Source organism: Sturnira hondurensis, unplaced genomic scaffold, assembly GCF_014824575.4.
Source record: "Sturnira hondurensis isolate 20B ecotype Veracruz unplaced genomic scaffold, ASM1482457v3 Scaffold0003693, whole genome shotgun sequence".
Lineage (NCBI taxonomy): Eukaryota > Metazoa > Chordata > Mammalia > Chiroptera > Phyllostomidae > Sturnira > Sturnira hondurensis.
The window spans coordinates 6,702,707-6,721,751 of record NW_028076324.1 but is presented as its reverse complement, the minus strand read 5'-3'; the positions used below and the strand labels follow the sequence as shown (position 1 = coordinate 6,721,751).

General features: G+C 54.9%; 1 protein-coding gene across 1 annotated transcript; it reads left to right on the top strand.

The window, feature by feature from the left end:
* The first annotated feature begins 3,167 nt into the window (after window positions 1-3,167).
* Window positions 3,168-6,736, top strand: C2CD4C (C2 calcium dependent domain containing 4C). Its single transcript, XM_037042266.1, has 2 exons — window positions 3,168-3,278; window positions 3,843-6,736. Exon 2 carries the CDS (start codon window positions 3,883-3,885, stop codon window positions 5,140-5,142), a length of 1,260 nt encoding a protein of 419 aa, XP_036898161.1. The 5' UTR covers window positions 3,168-3,278; window positions 3,843-3,882; the 3' UTR covers window positions 5,143-6,736.
* Window positions 6,737-19,045: the final 12,309 nt, after the last annotated feature.

Genomic DNA, 19,045 nt, shown 5'->3' with positions numbered 1-19,045 from the left:
AGGCATGTGCTAAGAACTGCACAAACTTAGGGTGCTCAGATTCTCCCCACTTTAAAGGTGAGGAAATGAAGGCTCAGGGGGTCAAGGGGCTTCCCAAGGACACACCACTGGGAGGAAGCAGAGCTGGGGTTTGAACCTCATTACCTCCCCTTCCTTCTCCCTGACCCAGGAAAGCCAGGGCTGGGATTCCCGGTGGCGACAGGAGCTGGGAGCCTGGCTCTAGATGGGTTCCTGCACTGTCTCAAGCCTGCTTTACCTGCAGTTTTTCAGTTAGCAAATGCTTCCGGCCCCATTCCCACCCTTGGAGGGCCTTGGGGTGGGAGATCGTAGAGATTTTGGTTCAAATCCTTCTGTGCATCTTTGGACCAGTCCTTCCCCTTCCCGGAACTGCGCACTGTGCAGAATCAGGCTATTCCCCCATGCTTCAGTTTATCTAGAAAATGGGGATGATGCCCCTCCAGTGCATGGTTGGACCTGGGTCCTTCTTGAGAGCGTGCAGACATGCCTTCCCTCCTCTCTCCCAAAGGAGAAGATGGCGCAGAGCCCAGAGCCGCACGGGCCCACGTTGGCGCCTCAGGCCTGGCCCTGGGCTCTCAGGCTCTTTGTCTTTGAGCCGCCTCCCTGTGTGTCCCCCACGCCTGTCTGCCGGGTGCCACAGGGAGCAGCCTATGACTCAGGCCTGGATCCTGGGAAGCACCACCTTCCCATGTCTTCTCTGAGATGTGCCACTTTGTCCTTTCCGTATAGCGTGTCCCTGGGGGTGGGGGAGAGGGTGAAGACTTGTTTGGGGGGGAGATGAGGACCCAGGCCACCTAGCATGAAGTGGCCCGACTCAGGGGGTGGGGCTGATGGGTACCATCTGGGCCCCCTCCCCAGCTGGGGCCTGCAGCCTCCTTTTCTCTGGTTCCAGGGAGGCTACAGGGTCTGGGGGAGTCCTGTGGGGCCGCCATCCCTCTCAGCCCTAGGGCTCTGCAGAGGAGGCAGAAGGTTTTGTTGACACCTAGAGGTTCCTGTTTGTAGTCAAAGCCTGTGGCCTCCCTGCCTCCGCCCCCTTCCAGGGTGGGTTCTGCCGTAGCCCACAGGGCAGGTTTCTGGGACCTATCCCTCAGTACTCCGTTTCCTCAGCCGCCCAAATGTGATGGGGGTAGGGGAATGGGGGCGGGGCTTATGGCTGAGCTAGGCTGTGCTGGGCTCAAGGTGCTGGGATTCACTCTGAGGCCCGGCAAGGCCTCCCCCTAGCTGAGTCTCTTTCCTGACCCGTAGCAGCCTTCCTGGTGACTGACACTTACATCACATGTGTTTAGGGCCTGTTCTAAGCATTTTGCAAATAGTAACGCTGATGCTGTGATGCCCACGGACCACCGAGGTTACCGAGGCAGAGAGATTTGGACACTTGCCAGAAGTCACAAAGCAGGAAGTGTTGGTACGGAACCCTGATTGAGTGGTTCCAGATCTGTGTCCGAAATGCTTAGCGCAGGTGGAACAAGCACAGAATAAACTCACTGCCTCCCCTCCCAACCCAGGTGGGAGGAGAAACGCTGCCCCCAGCTGGGCAAGGGTGAGTGGGGACTGAAACCCCCAATTCTCAGGTCAGCCTAGCACTGCCCCTCCTTGCAGATTCTAGCCAGTAACTTCCCTTTCCTGCGTCCCACTGTCCCTGGTGGGGCAATGCAGGAAGGTGGCTGAGGCTCCTGAGGCCCCGGTGTGGGAAAGAGCGCCGTTCCAGGAGTCATCCTTCCTGTGCTCTGTTCATCCGTCCTGCCAGTTTTCACTGAAGACCCCAGCGTCTTGCGGACACTGAAGGGCTAAGGCCACAATCACTCTTCCGACAGCAGCTCCGGGCCCAGCAGGGCCAATGGGATCACCCGAGGACTTGCTCTGGGGCCGTCTTCATGGGGCTCTGCCAGGCTGAGCCACGGGGGCTGGCCCAGGCCCCGGTGAGGTGATGCGTTCACTGAATCTGCCTCCTCGGGCAAGAGGTGTGGCCATGCTGGAGTTGCCCCAGCACAAGGCGGGGCCTCCGCGTTTGCTGGGTGAGCGTAGCTGGGGCAGGCCTCTTGAAGTCATGGTCCCCTCTGAGCCTCGCTGTCCCCTCCGGGCCCGTGGGACTCCCACCTCAGTCCAAGGTCCAGTGGGTGTGTTAGAGGGGCTCCCTCCATCTGGCCACATTATCTTGCTGGCTCCTCACAAACTGAGATAGGACTTGGGACTGCTCAGCCTTAGGCCGCAGAAGGGGAAACTGAGGCTGAGAGGGAAGGCAAAGAGTGAGGGAGCAGGAAGGTTGGCGCTGGCAGATCACAAGGCAGGGGGGTGGGATCCCAGAAGGACCCCGAAATCTTAGGAGCTGTGGGACCTGGGATTGACTGCCCTGGTTTCTCCATCTGTGTGGACAGTACGCGGGTGCTCTCCCTCCTCTTCCCCAACCACATCTTCCTGTCACAATTCTTATTCACCTTTCTGCTGGCATCAGTCCCCTGGGATGCATCACAAAGTGGGTGCTACATCCTTGGTCACAGCTGTGTCCCCAGCGTCTGGGTCATTGTCCAGCATCCAGTAGGTGCTCAATAAACATCTGTCTATAAAACGGAGGAACAGCCCCTCCCTGGCTGCTGGGGTAGCTACACCGAGTAACTGCGCGTTCAACAGGAGGAGCAGGTTTAGGGACCTTATTTCTGGAAGGAAACCCTCGCCTTTCTCATATATAAGCGCGGGAGAGAGTTGGGGGGAGGACGTTAGGGCCTGGCACCGAGAAAGCATCAATAGTAAATTTAGCTGCAGTTATTTTTATTACTATGCGTTTATTCATCATTGTAAGTTGGGAAAGCTGCTGGCAGCGAGCATGGGTCGGCGCCCCTCCCCAAGTGAACAGAGGCAGGGGTTTGGGGTTTCTGCTTCCCCTGCCCTCCCATCCCCAGGCACGAGCGCTAGGGGTGGTCATCAGCAAACTGCGACCACCGCCTCCCTCCCACCTACCCTTGTCAGCCCCTAGGGTCCCCGCGAGGATCCTGGCTGCGACGGACCCCGGGGCGGCGCGGGGGGTGTGCCGCGAGGCCTGGGGGCGGGGGCGGGAGCGGCGGCGGTACTAGGGAGAATACGGCGGCGCGGCAGCCAGGCAGGGCGGTTTCCCGCCGCGGCCGGTGAATGAGTCCGACTGCGCTGCTGCCGCCGCCCTTGTGGAAGCTGCGGCTGCATCCCCCCACCCCTAGCCCCGGAGCTTCGCGCCCAGACCCCGGCGAGTCCGCGGAACGGCCTCGGCCTCGGGCCACCACCTCGGGCAGGTGAGCACAGGGACCTTGCCACGTACCGCGGGGGCTGCTAGGACCCCACCCCCACCCCAATCGGAGTTAACGGGGGGGGGGGCAGAGGGGAGGGTCAGGGGCCTGCGCCATGGGTCCCCAGACTCCAGTCCTCTCCCTTCCTCCACCCTGCTTGCCTGGACCCTCAGCCTAGGGAGAAGCCACAGGTGGGTGGGAGCCTGAGGGGGGGCGGAGCTGGGACACCTGGGGGTCCACCCACACCCTGAGGTATCGTTCTGTAGACAGAGCGCGAAACCCTTTAAAAAGCGCTTTGAGATCCTCAAGACGGGGGTGGGGGCGGGAGAGGGGCCGCTCTCCCTTGGGAGCTACCCTGGAGTCGGAACAGCACCCCCACCCACCTCTTTGGCTTCGCCTGGGTGTTTGGAAGTTAAGCGCGATCCCTCTGGGGAGGGGGAGGGAGAGGGAGGGGAGAGTCGAGCCCACCCCACTGCTGCTCTGGCTCCCCCAGGCAGGTGCCGGGAGCCCCTCTCTCAGCCCCACAGTGCATGAGGGCCTGCAGCTCCTAGCCCCTGCCTCTCTTCCCAGACTCCGCAGAACCCCTCCTAGCCTTCCACCGGCTGCCCCTATGAAGAAAACCAACATGTGGTTTCTGGAGCGGCTTCGGGGGTCCGGGGAGAACGGTGCTGCTGGGGGCGAGGCCGGGGACAAGGCCTCCAAGGGGCCTCTGTACAGCAACGTGCTCACGCCCGACAAGATTCCTGACTTCTTCATCCCCCCCAAGCTCCCTGCCAGCCCCGCGGAGCCTGAGGGGCAGGGCGAGCTGGGCCCGGCCGCGGAGCAGAGCTCAGCCTCTGCCTCGCCCCGCCGAGCCCCCCGGAGCCCTCGGCTGCCCGCCAAGCTGGCAGCCGAGAGCAAGAGCCTGCTGAAGGCGGCCACCCGGCATGTGATCCAGATTGAGAGCGCCGAGGACTGGCCGGCCGAGGAGGCTGCCACCAACTCCGACCCCCAGGCCCAGGGTGCCATGTCCCTGCCCTCGGTGCCCAAGGCCCAGACGTCTTATGGCTTCACCACGCTGGCCGAGAGCCCCCACACGCGGCGCAAGGAGTCTCTGTTCCACAGCGAGCACGGGGCCCTGGCCCAGGTGGGCTCCCCTGGAGCCCGGCGCCGCCGTGGGGGTGCCAAGGCTAATGGGGGCGATGGGGTGTCCAGGGAGGCTGGCGGGGCCCTCATGAGCCCCAGCCGCTACTTCAGTGGTGGGGAGAGTGATACGGGGTCCTCGGCTGAGTCCTCCCCTTTTGGGTCCCCCCTGCTCTCGCGCTCTGTGTCGCTGCTCAAAGGCTTCGCCCAGGACAGCCAGGCCAAGGTGAGCCAGCTCAAGCACTCCGTGGCCCGCCACGGCTCCCTGTCGGCTGATGACAGCACTCCGGACACCAGCCCTGGGGCTCGGCGCCGCCTGACTCGCAGGGCCGCCCCGGAGCCAGGCTCGGAGCCAGGCCAGGTGCCCCGCGCGGAGCACGCCGTGCGCATGGGCACGCGGGGCAGCGTGCGGCTGCTGGCCGAGTACGAGGCGGCGCAGGCGCGCTTGCGCGTGCGGCTACTGGCCGCTGAGGGCCTGTACGACCACCTCTGCGATGCCCGAAGCATCAACTGCTGCGTTGGCTTGTGCCTGGTCCCTGGAAAGCTACAGAAGCAGCGGAGCACCATCATTAAGAACAGCCGCCACCCCATCTTCAATGAGGACTTCTTTTTCGATGGCCTCGGGCCGGCCAGTGTCCGCAAACTGGCCCTCAGGATCAAGGTGGTCAACAAGGGTAGCAGTCTCAAGCGGGACACGCTGCTGGGGGAGAAGGAGCTGCCCCTGACCTCCCTGCTCCCCTTTTTGTAAAGGCTTCTTGCCGCCCATCTTTTGTCCCTCCTGCAGGTGCCGAGGGGAGAATCCCACCTCCCCTCTGCACCCAGATTCTGAGAGGCAGAAGGCCAGTTGTCTGGGCCGGAGCCTGGGAGGGGGAGGTGGGTTTAAACTAAAGGCGGGCTGGGCCCTGATGCTGCAGGTGGGGCTTTCCCAGGTTGCTGGATCGTCACAGGATGCTACTTTTCATGGATTAGGTTTTTGAAGGAGAAAGAAAGGGGGCTGCCAGGTAAGAGAAGGCCATTTGCAGGGTTGAGCATCCCCCCTGTGCCCCAGTTCCGTGCCCAGCGACGTGGTCTCACCCCCTGCAGAGTTCTGGAAAGGGGCTCTCAGGTGGCTGGGAATCTGCTGGGAGGTGGCCAGGGTGGGTCACAGGCCTAGAGGTCTCCATTCCTGAGGCTAAGCTGAATCTTTTGCTGTGTTGCACGAGTCCCCCTCCTCCAGGCCGGCCAGCCAGACCCTGGAAAGCAGTGCCAGGCCCAGGGCTCTGCCCCAGGGGGCTCTGGGAGGCAGCAGTGCTGTGAAGCTCCTGGTGGAGGAAGTCCCTAAAGATGCAAATGGGAGCAGTAGTTCCTCTTCTGTCCCTGGGGCCAGACAGCCCTCCTGCGGGCTCTTTTCCTTCACCTTCCCTGCTTGCTTTTTGGGCACAGACCTGCCTGGCTTGTCCACTGCACCTGCTTGGGACCTCCGGCCCTGCTGGAGCCTCCCTCCCCTGGAGGGGGTGCCCAGAAGGCACCCAGAGAGCAGCCCCCCATCCCTCCTAGGCTGTCACCCTGCCCCCTCCTGCCCAACACCCTTGCCAGCTGGACACCTGGGAGTGATGCCCAGTGACTGATGGCTGTGGCTTTTACTCCACACGTGTAAATAGGTTTTAGTTAGGGTGGGTGGAACAAAGGGGCGAGCAAAGGGGGTCCCTGGTTATGGCTTTTCATGCTGCTGGGTGGCTGCATGGGTCTGCTTGTTGTGTCTGCATGTGGGTTCCTGAATGATTTCTGTGGAGGTTTTCCAGTTCAACAAAACAGAAATGGCACCGTTGGAAGCAGGGCCCAGCCAGACCAGGCCAGCTCTGCCCCTTCACCTCTCCTGGGCTGCCTGCTGGGCTTGGGTGGACCAGGGCAGTCCACTGGGATCCTGGGATGTCCCTCCCTGCTCAAACATGATCCGCCCTGATTCCAGGTTTCCAGGTCCCCCAAAGGGAGAGGTGAAGAAGCATATTTCCCCTCAGTGCACCCTGCAGACTGAGATGGAGGGGACTTCAGAACTGGGGTCCCTTTTCATGCCCCTGTGGCCTCCATCCTGTGACTGCTCCTTCAATGCTCCTGCTCCTGCCTTCATAGGGGCTCCCCCTTCACTCTAGAACCTGGGGACCACTAGGGCCAGGTTTGTGGGCCAAGGAGGTGACAGGGGGCCCTGCATAGATGCTCAGAGCTCACACCCCTCCCCATCTCCCTGACCCTGACCTTGCCCTTCCCCTGCTTTTCCTCTTGGGCCCCTCCTTTTATATGCCTGCACTGTTTCATACCTTTGTGTTCGAAGTTGACTGTGGGTGAATCTCCCAAGTGTGTTTGTTTATAAATGCTGTTTTTAGTGCAATAAAGGTGTTTCGGGAATGCGGGGGTGGAGATCTGCCTTCTTTGCTGTTTAGTAACAAGTGAGGAATTTTGTCTTGAATTCCAAGGAAGGCGGCAGGAGCCTTCAAGGTCAGTGAAGTCCTCGACCCTTTCAGACCCTCTGCTTGGGGTGGAGGCAAGGAAACAGGATTGCAGAGGGTGATGTGGCGGTGGCCCCCAGGCTCCGATACAGCAACAGCAGACATTCACTCCGCAGGTGTCCGTGGGCGCTGCTCTTACCCCCCCGTGACGTGGGCAGCCTTCACAGCAACCTCTCAGAAGGCCGCCCACATCCTCGTCTCGCTGATGGCAGCCGGGACTCGAACCCATGCCCTCACTGTAGCCACTGAGGAGAGGATTGACAGGATCTGTCCCTTCCTGGCTCTGTCCCCTGGGGACAAAGGCTGGACATATGGTGCCATCACTAATGGGGACCCTCCCCTTGGATCCCATCAGCTGCCAAAACAGGAGTGCCCCCTTCCCCGCCACTGACCCGACCTTCATGTTCACCTGGCCTGCCCCAGCCCCTTCGATCAGATAGGAATTAGAAAGCAAGTGTTCCAGCTGGGCAGCCAGCCCCCGCCCTTTTGTCCCCCTCACACCACCCAGGGCAGGCTGTCTCTTCCCAGAGCACCCAGTTCGGGGACCTGTTTTCTGCTCTGACCCCAGGCCTTTTCCTTCTTCTGTCTTTATCCCACCGGGGCCCAGACTGGCAGGGCTGTCTCGAAGTCACCAGGAACCTTTGGGGGAGGGGGGTTGGGGTCCTGAATAGCCCTCCACCTGCTGCCAGCTGCCAGATGAGCCGCACTAACAAGGCCTGGTCGGGACCCAGGATGTGTTGCCAGGGCAACCGGGTACCTTCTCTCCTCTTCTCCACCAGCCACTCATCACTGGCAGCCTGTATGTGTGCTTGTGGGACTGTGTGTCTGTGTGTGCGTGCACGCGTGGACCATGTAACATGTGCTTCTGCAAATGTGTAACTATGTGTCTACCTATGTACATGTGTTTACATGCCAGTGTAGTGATGTTCTTGTGAGAGTTCAGTGGTGTTTGTGCACAGGTGTCGCAGTGTGGGCAAAGCCATGCGAGTGTATGCATGCACACAGTTGTAGCCATGTGTGTGCCAGCATCCACATTCACAGTGTGTGCATATGGGCTTGCATGTGCATGTGTTTTCGGCACACATATCCTTGTATGTGCACATCCAACCATGTGGATGTGTGCATGGATGTTGCTATGTATCTGTGCACGTATGTGTCACTCTGTGTGTGCTTGTGTGTATGTGCTGTGGCTGCCCAGTGCCTCAGAATGCCCAGAAGGACATAATGGGACCAGTGGCTTAAGAAGCCCCCCTCCCTCCTCTGTGCATGCTGGCTTCTCACTGGGAACATTCTTGCTTAACGTCCTCTCTGCCTTTGGGTCTCGACCCACTGCCTTTCCTCTGGGCAGCCCCCACCCCGGCAAGGTCAGACCCCTTTTATACTCCTTGTTAGCGTAACACACTGTCTTGTCCTGTCACTCCAATCAGAATGATCTGTTGTCTGCACCTGCCGCATCCCAGCACTCTGCCGTGGTGCAAACAAAGTCAGCATTGGCACTCTCCTTCCAGCCCAGCTGCCATCCCGAGTCTTCTTACTTTTGGAAGGGCCGTGAGCACCCAGGGCCACACCTAGCAGGAGGCACCTCATTTGGTGCAAATCACAAAATGGTATTGCTTTCTCAGAGTGGATCCAGCACAGTGGGCAACAGAGCCAAGAGATGAGGGGTTAGATGCCTGGACACCTTGTGGGCACTTGGATCTAGTTGTACCTGAAGTCTGTAATTGCATACAATTTCAGTTCAGAGGGACCGATAAAATCCATTCTTAGCTTAAGCCAGTTTAACTTAAAAACAATTTGCAGCCAAGGAACACTGATGTGGTGAAAGTCCAGTATGAGGAAGGAGGAAAAGCACTGAGTTAGGTGCCCCAGTCTGACAGGAAAGAAGGCAGCATCCCAAAGCCTGGGATTTGTATATCCTGGAGAGCTGGAGAATGTGGCCGTGGGGTGAGGGAGTGAGTGTTAATCAAGGAGGGCCTTTCGGGAGGAGCAGAAACTGAAATAGGGAGGAAGTATTAACGTAGCAGGCACATTCCAGAGGTAGAGGGAAGGGGCTTGGGAATCCAGCCCACTGAGGCCTCCGCCCCACCCACCCCAGCCTCAGCTGCACTGCCCGCCCCTATCTGTCCACTGTCTTCTCCTGCTGCCCTGCTTGGAAACCTTCCATGGCTCATCATGGCCTCACACACCATGAATGCCCCACACCGAAGCCCACGCACCCTTCCTGCAGCCTTTGCTTGTGTGGTGCTGCCTCCCCGGATCATCTAGAGGCCTGCAAATATGAACTCCGACATGCCTGGGGAGTGTTCCATGATCGAATCCCAGCCTGGGTCTTAACCACCTTGAAATGTAGGGTGGTCTTGGGCAAGCCACGTGGCTTGTGTGGGTCTCGGGCTCCCCACGAACAATACTTAAGCCCTGGGAATGAGGCCCGATCTCACGTGAGGACAGAGCTTATGTACATGCGTGTCCCCTGGAAGCAGGCACAATATGGCAATGGTAATACAATCACATTAGGGGGATGATTACAGGCTACCATCAGACCCACTGAGGCCTGGGGCTTTCTTGGCCTCCCTGTGCTGAGAGCCTCTTCCTCTGCACCTGCCCCTCTGTCCAGCTGCCTGCACCCCCTCCCCCCAGCATGGGATTCAATTAAGCTTTTGTTTTCTTCTCAGCTCTTCTGAGAGTGGGAGGGAGGGGCTGCTTGCAGCCAGTTCTGACAGGAGGAGAAAAATGACTTCAATAAAAAAAAGGAACTGGCTGCAGAGGAAAACCTGCATGTGCACACCCTCCCTCCCAAAGAGAAGTAAACCCCCAAGGAGGTCAGGAGCATGGGGCAGGTGTCCAGTGTTGACTTGGAGAAAGAAGATACCTTACCGAGAAGGGCTCCTGGTGGCTAACTGGGCTCAAATGGAAAAACAGAGCTTAGCTGCCATTTCTAAACATTTCTGAACCGGGCCTCTCACATAGACTGCACTTCAGGGAGAAACCTGCACCGACCTGCCTGCCAGCTGTACCAACTCTTTTATATAGAAGTTGCTGGAATTAGATTTCAAATGATAGGATTGAGGTTTTCCCTGTCCAATTGGTGCCACAAGACTATATTATCTCCAGTAGCATCTTTACTGACCAGTCAGAGCAGCTCCATTCCAACCAATCGGGAGAGTGCTTTCACTATCAATCAAACTGTGATGTTTAAGGTCCCTGTTTGCATGAGGATGGACCAATCAGGGATCAGTGGTGGGGACTTCTGTCTACATAAGTCAGCTCCCCTAATTCTAGCTGGGCATCACATTTTCCCTTTCCACTGAGGTCTGTTTCCTTGGCTGGGGCTGAAGCTCCGAAGCAGTGCTGGTGGAGTAGAGCCGTCTAGCTGAACAGTACCTTGCCGGATGGCCACCTTACTTTGATGCGGTCCAACTGTTGAACTGTTTGTTTACACTGAATACATTTACCTTCACCACATCTGAAATTGGAGGTTCCTGCCGGTGCTGAATTGGTGCCAGTGACCACAGGTCAACACCAGTTGCAGAAGTGCAAGTCCTGGCTCCACTGCTCACAGTGGGCTGCGTGGCTCTCTGGGCCTCAGTTTACCCTCCCCTGGTCAATGATCACTTCTCTCCAGGGTTAGATAAGGTATACATCCACACTGTAGGGCCATGCTGGTGAGAGGATGACCCACTGAAACTGCTCCAGGACCCTGTAGACCCTGTTGACACATGGGGAGACTGAGGCACAGCGAGGCAGAGTGACATGTCCAAAACCACCCAGCTGGCAGGTGGCAAGATGACAATTTGAACCAGGGCTGGTGCAGACCCCAAGCCCTCAAGCTATTCACACTCCCTTCCCATATTCCCATAGGCCCCTCCTTCCCTGAGACACCCTGCCCTCTACACTCTGCCTGGGTGACACACCTGGGTTTGAATTCTGACAGTTCATGCTCTTTGCTGTGACTCAGTTTCCTCTACAGTACCCTGTATTCCACTCTGTGCCGGGGGTGAGGGCTGACTTGGCACTAGCGTGGCACCCAGATCTGGTGCTGGGAGAGCGGCAGGCCCGATGGAGGGCTGTGGGGTGAGGCTCTGCTATGTATTCCCTGACTGGTAGGGAATGTAGCCTTGCCCATAGACTAAGGATACAGAATCTCAGGGATGTGCTGGGTTTGGGTGTGGGAGATGAGGGGTGGGGCATGAAGAGTAAGGGTGAGGCATGGGTGAGCCCATCGACTCCTGTCTGTCAGCCCTGCTCAGTCTCACCCACCAGCGAGCCCAGGAGGCTCTGCCTTTCAAACACACACTGAGCTTGCAAAGAGCAGCTACAGCACACAGTGGGCTGGACGGACCTCAGCACTGGTGTTGGGTGAGGACGCTGGACACAAAGGACACGTTGTGCAATTCCTTTTTTGAGAAGTTCAAGAACAGGCACCTTGAATCTATGATGATGAAAATTGGACAGCCACCTGGGGAGTGGCGGCTAGAGAGGGATGAGGACGGCCTCTGAGAAGCTATCACTGTCAAAATTTCCATCTGGGCAGTGGTCCCTGTGGTGAGTCTATTTGTATTGTTCACTGAGCTCATAAGGGTCAAGTACCTGGAATATGTTTTTTAAAGTTTTTACAACTCAGTAACAAGAAAAACCAAATGGCCCAATAAAAAATGGGCAAAGCTACCCTGGCTGGTGTGGTTCTGTGGATTGAGTGCCGGCCTGTGAACTGAAAGGTCGCTGGTTTGATTCCCAGTCAGGGCACATGCCTGGGTTGCCGGCCTGGTCTCTAGTAGGGGGCCTGTGAGAGGCAATTGATCGATGTATCTCTCGCACATTGATGTTTCTCTCCTTCTCTTTCTCCTTCCCTTCCTCTCTCTAAAAGTAAATAAATAAAATCTTTTAAAAAATGGGCAAAGAAACTGAATAGACACTTCTCCACAGATAAATGGCCAATATGTCCACGAAATGATGCTCCACATCCTCAGTCATCAAGGAAATGCAAATCATAAGGAGATACCACTTCGCACCAATGGGAGGCTGTGAGCAAGAGACCGAAAAATAGCGAGCTTGGTGAGGATGGGAAAAAGATCCCCGCCAGGTTACATATAGCTGGTGGGAATGTAACATGGTGCAGCTGCTGTGGGAAACAGACTGGCCCTTCCTCAAAAAATTCCACATGGAATTACTACACGACCCAGCAATTCCACTCCTAGGATACCCCAAAGAATTAAAAACTGTTCCTCAAACAAAAACTTGTACATTAACGTTCATAATGGCACTATTCACAATAGCCAAAAGGTGGAAGTATCCCAAATGTTTATCAATGGATGAATGGATAAATGGTACCTTCATACAATGGACTATTACTACTCGGCCGTGAGAAGGAGGGAAGCTCTGACACTCGCTACAGCGTGGGTGGACCTTGAACACATGATACTCAGTGAGAGAAGCCAGATGCAAAAGGCCGCACCGTGTGTGATTCCATGTATGCGACACGTCCAGGACAGGCAAGGCCTCAGAGGCAGGAAGTGGGTTAGTGCTTGCCAGGAGGAGGGAGGGGGAGAGACTGCTGATGAGGACCGGGCTTCTTTTGGGGATGATGAAGAGGGTCTTGGAATTAGACAGGGTGATGGTTGCCCTTTGTGAATGTGGTAAAGGACACTGAATCAATCACTTTAAGTTTTTATTTTATGTGACTTCAATTTTTTATAAAAAGTTACTGTGTTTGATACACTTATGATTTATGCACTTTACTGTAAATTATATTTCAATTAAAAAGATATAAGAATGTCCCACCTTCCCGCTTCCCCCTCTTTTCCATCCCTGCTGTTATTGAGCTCAACTCTCTGCTTCCACCATTCCTCCTGGACCAGGGCAGTCAGTCCCCCCAACCCTGGTTGTCCTGGGTCTGCCTGTAGGCTGTGCTCCCTAATAGCCACCAGATGGCACTTGTGAGCACCAGAGTCAGGTTTGGCTTTTGGACCCCACAGTCCGTCCTCCTGGAAGGAGATACAAGAGGGCGACAGTGAGCGCTGAGTGGGCACAGTCCTGCTCTGCCCACCATTCTCCCTGGCTGCCATGTCTGTTGATGTAAAAGCACAAGTCTCCCCTAGCCACAGGACCCTGCACGACCTACTGTGTCACCTCCTTGCCCTCACCTTCTCCCTCTCTCCTCCTCACTCATCCCGTTCCAGCCACACGGGCCTCCCTGCTGTTCCCCCAGCCTGCAGCACCGTCCTGCCTCACGGCCTGCCCACTGGCTGTGTTCTCCTCCTGGTGTTCCCTTTTCCCCACGTTTCCACAGCACCCTCACCACAGAAAGGCCTTCCCTGGGCATCCATCCAAAATGCCCATCCCGCCCCCTTTCTTCCTAGCCTTTATTTTCTTTCTAGCTCTCTTGGAGGGCCACCTCCGCCCTGTCTTTCCAGGTCTAGAGCAGTGCTTGGCACATGGCAGGTGCTTGACAAATATCTGCTGAACGAACAACCCAGTGAACGACGATGATCAAGAGGCTAAGGTCCTGCACCTTCCTGAGAAGTGGGCAAGGGGTGGGGAGGGCGGCCGGGCCTGGCCTCCTCCCGCCTCCAGAGGCAGTTGCACACCCCAAACTCTCACTCCCAGGCTCTCTCTCTGGCTGGTCAGGAGGGGCTAATTTTTACTGCCTAATCTTCCACCTGAGTGTTTTAACTGCACAATAATAATGAGGGTGAGCTGATGGGTGAGCCAACATAAAATTATACTGGCACAAGCAACAGATCTGTGGGTACCTGCTCAGCCCAGATGGTCCTTCACATGTCTGCCCCCCTGTTAGATAGGACAAGGGTCCTTAAGGTCGGGACAGTACTAAATGTTATTACCCAATGTTATTCTTGGTAAGTGTTAAAGTGGAGCACAGTATTTTGCAGGCCAGCTGTAAACAGAGAGAGCTGACAGGAACTCACTGGGATGAAAGTCACACACAACCACAAAAAGAAGTCAACATGTAATTGACCAAATAGTGTATATAAGAAACTGGCTAAGCCTTCCTTTTAGGAAATAGCTCTGAATATGTACTCATGTCTTTTACTTGCTGGAAGTAAATTAAACTACAATAACCATGGCTCATCCTTTTTTTTTTTTAAATCTTCACCTTAGGATACGTTTTATTGAGTTTAGAGATGGGGAAGAGGGGAGAGAGAGAGGAGGACATTGATGTGACAGAGAAACATCAACCAGTTGCCTTCAGCACACACCCCAACTGTGGGTCAAACCCGCAACCTAGGCATGCATCCTGACTGGGAATCGAACCTGCAATCCTTTGGTGCGGGGACGATGCTCCAATTGAGTCACCCAGCCAGGGCCCATGTTTCATCTTGAATGGAGCACCCTAAGCAACAAAACCCTTACAATTCATAACATTCACACACCCTCTCTGCAGGCCGGAGAAGCCTTCCCGTGCAGGCGTAGCCTGGTACGGACCACACGCAGGGTGGCAGGCAGGTCCTGAAGTCACAGCACCAGTGTAATGGGGTCTCCTATGTCCTCCTCCCTAACCCCTCATTCTTCTCTGACCTCAGTGTTTTCATGGGGTCTCTCTGGGCTCCAACGACCCTCACCTCAGGTCCCTTACTCCATCTGTGCCCCACACCAGTGTTGTCTCCCAGGCCCCAAAGCTTCCTTCCTCCCATCTTTGTGCAAAGTCCCTTTCATGGTAAAGCCCCCATGACCGACTTACTTAACCAGCACCCACACCACCTTGCATCCCTGCTGGCTTTCTCCCCTCCTGACATACTTCCCTTGTGTGTGTGGTCATCTCCCTGCTAAGAAGTCAGCTCTAGCACAGAGATCTTCATTGGTTTTGTTCACTTCTAGGTTTACTCTCTGCCAGTGAGCACAGAGTAGGTACTGAATACGTGCTTGAAGTGTATGTGAGTGAATGACTGTCCAGGTTCACAGTGAGCTCTCCCTGGCCAGTGCTTCCCAGTGGGCTGAGTGGGACCCAAGGGGGTAAGGTCGTCCTACCACTGCCTCCCCACCGGACATGCCCCCTGCACTCAGCTCCTGGGTGGCTGTATCAAATGGCTGCACACTGGATGGCTTCAACAACAGCAACTTACTCTCTTACAGCTCTGGAGGCTAGAAGTCCAAGATCAAGGCATCTGGAGGGCTATTCCTTCCAGGGCATCGTGGGGGCAATCTGTTCTAGGCCCCTTTCCTGGCTTCTGGTGTCCCTCGTCTCCAGTTACCACCTCTGTCTTCCATGACCTTCTCTTCCATGTGTCTGTGTCCATATTTCCCTCTTGTATTTTTAATTTTAAAAAAACATTTTAATTATTTATTTTTAGAGAGAGGGAAAGGGAGGGAGAAATAGAGGGAGCGATATATCAATGTGTGAGAGACACATCGATCTGTCGCTTCTCGCAAGCCCCTACCTGGGTGCCAGGCCCACAACCCAGGCACATGTCCTGACTGGGAATCAAACCCGTGACCTTTCTGGTTTGCGGGCCAACACTCAATCCACTGAGCTACACCAGCCAGGGCTACAGTTCCCTCTTCTTATAAGGACACTAGTCATTGGATTTAGGGGCCACCCTACTCCAGTACGACCTCATCTTGATTTAACTACATTTGCAAGCTCTGTTTTCAAATAAGGTCACAGTCACAGGTGCCAAGAATTGGGACTTGAACATATCTGTCTGGGGATGATTCAACCCACAACATCCTCCTTGTCCTCAGCCTCTGGTTAAGTCGGGTCCTAGACATGTTGAGACCTGCAAAGTCAAGTCTCTGAGGGCCTTGGATGTTGTTTTCACGACTTTAAATTTTGGTATAATTTCAAACTCACAGAAAATTTCAAGGTAAGTACCAGAAACTCCTGTCACCTCTGCCCGGATTCCCCAGTTGGCTGCATTTTGCCTCATTTGCTTTGTCATGTTCTGCATCTACATGTGCCTGTGCCTGGACCTCCCTCCATCGGTTCATTTATATCAGTATATGCACGTACATATACTGATATACATTTCCTGAACCATGTAAGATGACATTGGAGGTTCAATGCTTCTTCATCCACAAACACAGAACCACATATTTTCTAAAAAAAAAAGATTTTCAATAACCTGGTACAGTTATCAAGATTGGGAAATTTCACATTGAAACAATACTCATATCTGACCCAATGACTAGGGGGACCTTGGTACCGGAGCAGGTTGCCATGACAACAGATGCATGCAGCCAGATCAGTTGGCAACTGCTCAGAGGAAGGGGCCCAGGGGGGAGGCAGAGGCCACTCCAACCAAGCTTGAGGGAGGTCAGGGTTAAGGGTACTTTGGGAACCACAGAGAGTGAAGTTCCTTCTGGTCCTTTTAGCTCAATGGTTGGGGGGGGAGAGATTAATTAAGACTTAAAATATGTCTTTTTGAGGAGACACAATTCAACCCAGTCGAAGCAGAGTCTAAATTCCTGGAGCCATAGGGTTTGGGTATTAGCCACATTGCCACTGGGCAAGGCAGTGGGCCTCTGATCTGCAGTTATAATAAGCCCGTGCCAGCCATCTCCAAACGGCCCTTCGTCCTGTAGGTCCTCCATGACTGCTCCATGCACACGAAACACCTCTCTTTGCTCCATCCTTCATGCTTCCAGGGTCATGGTCTGCCCACCAGCCTCTCTTTTGCTTGTGGACTAAGCATGACTACTGTTTGGGCATCTACTCCCTACCCCATGTGACTTCTGGGAAGCCTATCCAACCTGAGTGCTAAAAATCCTTATTGATGTCCCACTCCTTTGCTGGAGATTGGTTTATGTGTGGACATGTGACTTCCTTCTGGCCAATGAAATGTGAGGGAGAGTCATGGAGGCAGCTTCTAGAGACCTCTGCATTTGGTGGCTCATGACCCCTTCTACAACGTGGACTCATTCCTCATGTTATTATCCCTGTTCTCTCTCTTCTGCCTCCTGCTTCCACTTATAAAGGCCCTTATGCTACATTGAGACCATTTAGGTAATCCAGGTTCATCTCTCATCTCAAAGTCAGCCGATCAGCAACCTTAATTTCATCTGGAACTTTGATTCCCCCTTGATACACAACAGAACATATTCACAGGTTCTTTAGGCATTGTTATTCTGCTGACCACAGAAGTTTCCCTTGTTTCTAAGGGAGGCCCAGGAAAATGGTCCCTTTCTGCCTATGGCCACTGCAGCTTCATGATGAGATGTCTGGAGCAGCAGCAACCATATTGGTGCCCATCTGAGGATGAATGCAGTGCAAAAGTAGGCAGAGCCAAAATAATCACAGAGCAGCAGAGTGGAGCCTAGGAGCCTCTTTTGGGAGGTCATAACACATTGCTTCTCTGCTTAAGCCCATTAGAGGCAGGATTTTCAGTTGCCTACAGCAAAGGCACCTACAGAGCAGAATGCCAGCTGCTTCTTAGATGCCCTGGAAATAGAATGACAGTCTTTATCTGTATGTGTGTGTGTGTGTGTGTGTGTGTGTGTGTGTGTAACTCAGAAGACTACATTTCCCAGCTGCCTTGCAACCGACCAAGGCCCCATAACCCTGTTCCAGCTACTGGAAAACGAGCGAGAGTGTCTGTGCCTTCAAAAGTGAGAAGTGCACAAAACCTGGAAACTACCCAAATTCTATGAACAGCAGAATGGCTAAAGCAAGCATGGTGTGCGCCCTCAGTGGGACGCTGCCCATGGTGACAATGAACATGGAGGAATCTCACACAATTTTGAACTAAAGAGACCACACAGAACAAACTCAATACCAAAAAAATTCCATTTATATACAGTCGAAGTCAGCCAAAATAAACAATGCTCTGAGAATTCAGGACAGCGGTCACCCCTGTGGGGAGTAGGGAGGGGAGGCGGAGGGGCCGGGGGCTTGGGCGCTGTTACACAGCTGTGGTCTGTTGTGGAATGTCCCGCACTGTGGGTGCGTGGCATCTGACACCAAAAAGGAAAAACCTTCCAAAAGGATGGGGAGCAGCCTCTCCTCCTCTCTGTCTAGAGCTGGCCAGGGGTGGGCTGCAGGGACCCAGACTTTTGTGAGAATGAAATTCTCCTGGGTCTTTGCTGCAAAAACAGTTTCCTCATCAGGGCCCAAGAAATCAATCACGAGTGTAGTGCCCTTTTCAGAGCTGAAGTTTCTTAAAAACGAGGGAGAGAGATGTGCTATTTTAGACAAGAGCAGATGGTGTGCATTTCATCCCACTGTTACTAATTGGACGTACCATGCTGGGCCCTACCTCTGTGAGCCGTTCTCACTCAGAGACCCTGGGCAATGTCCAGGGCATCTGTGGTTGTCACCCCCGGGGATGCTCCTGGGACCAAGTGGGTGGGGCCAGGTGTGTTGCTGGGATCTCCACAGTGTCCAGTATGGCCCTCCACAGAGACTGTGCAACTGCCCAGAGTGCCTACATGGAGAAACCCTACTACACATCAAAGAACATGCAGCAGATGGAGAGGCCCCACGCCACCTCCAGGGCTCTTCAGAGAAGCAAGACACTGTCCACCCCCTTCTCAGACCCCACAGGCCTCCCTGGGTCCCTGTGTGCCTCTACCACCTGAGTGGGGGGTAGGTGATGGGTCCCCAGGCCCTTTCCCAGGACCCCCATGTGGACTCACTCTCAGCTCCTTCACCCCTTGCATTGTTTTTCCTCACCTGAGGACATTTTATTCATTGCTTTTAGAGGAGGAGAGAGAAATATGATGCAAGAGAGAAGTATCTGTTGGGTGCCTCCTGTAGGCACCTGAACCAGGGATTGCACTGGGGTGGCATGTGCCCGGACCAGGGGACCGGGATCGAACCTGCAACCCAGGTATGTGCCCTGACCAAGGATCAAACCTCAGCCTTTTGGCTATGAGATGAGGCTCCAACCAACTGAGCCACACTGGCCAGGGCACCCCTTGCATTTTGGGAGGACTAATTTGGTCTCAGGCAGAGAGCAGGGCAGGGAGGCTTTATGTGTGGTTTTCACTCTTTGCTTTTCCATAGGAACAGGACTGTGCTTGGAATTCAGCCCTGGAGGGTCTGGTCCTGAGTCCTTGTTTCTGCTTCCACTGAAACACCTCCTTCCTGGAGGCAGGGAGGGCAATGGATCAATCAGCTTTTGCCACACACACACAAAAATGCCCTCTGATCAAGGGCCTTTCCCATTATTACCGAATTTTGCAAACACTGAAATTTGCAAATGCTGGGGGCCTCGC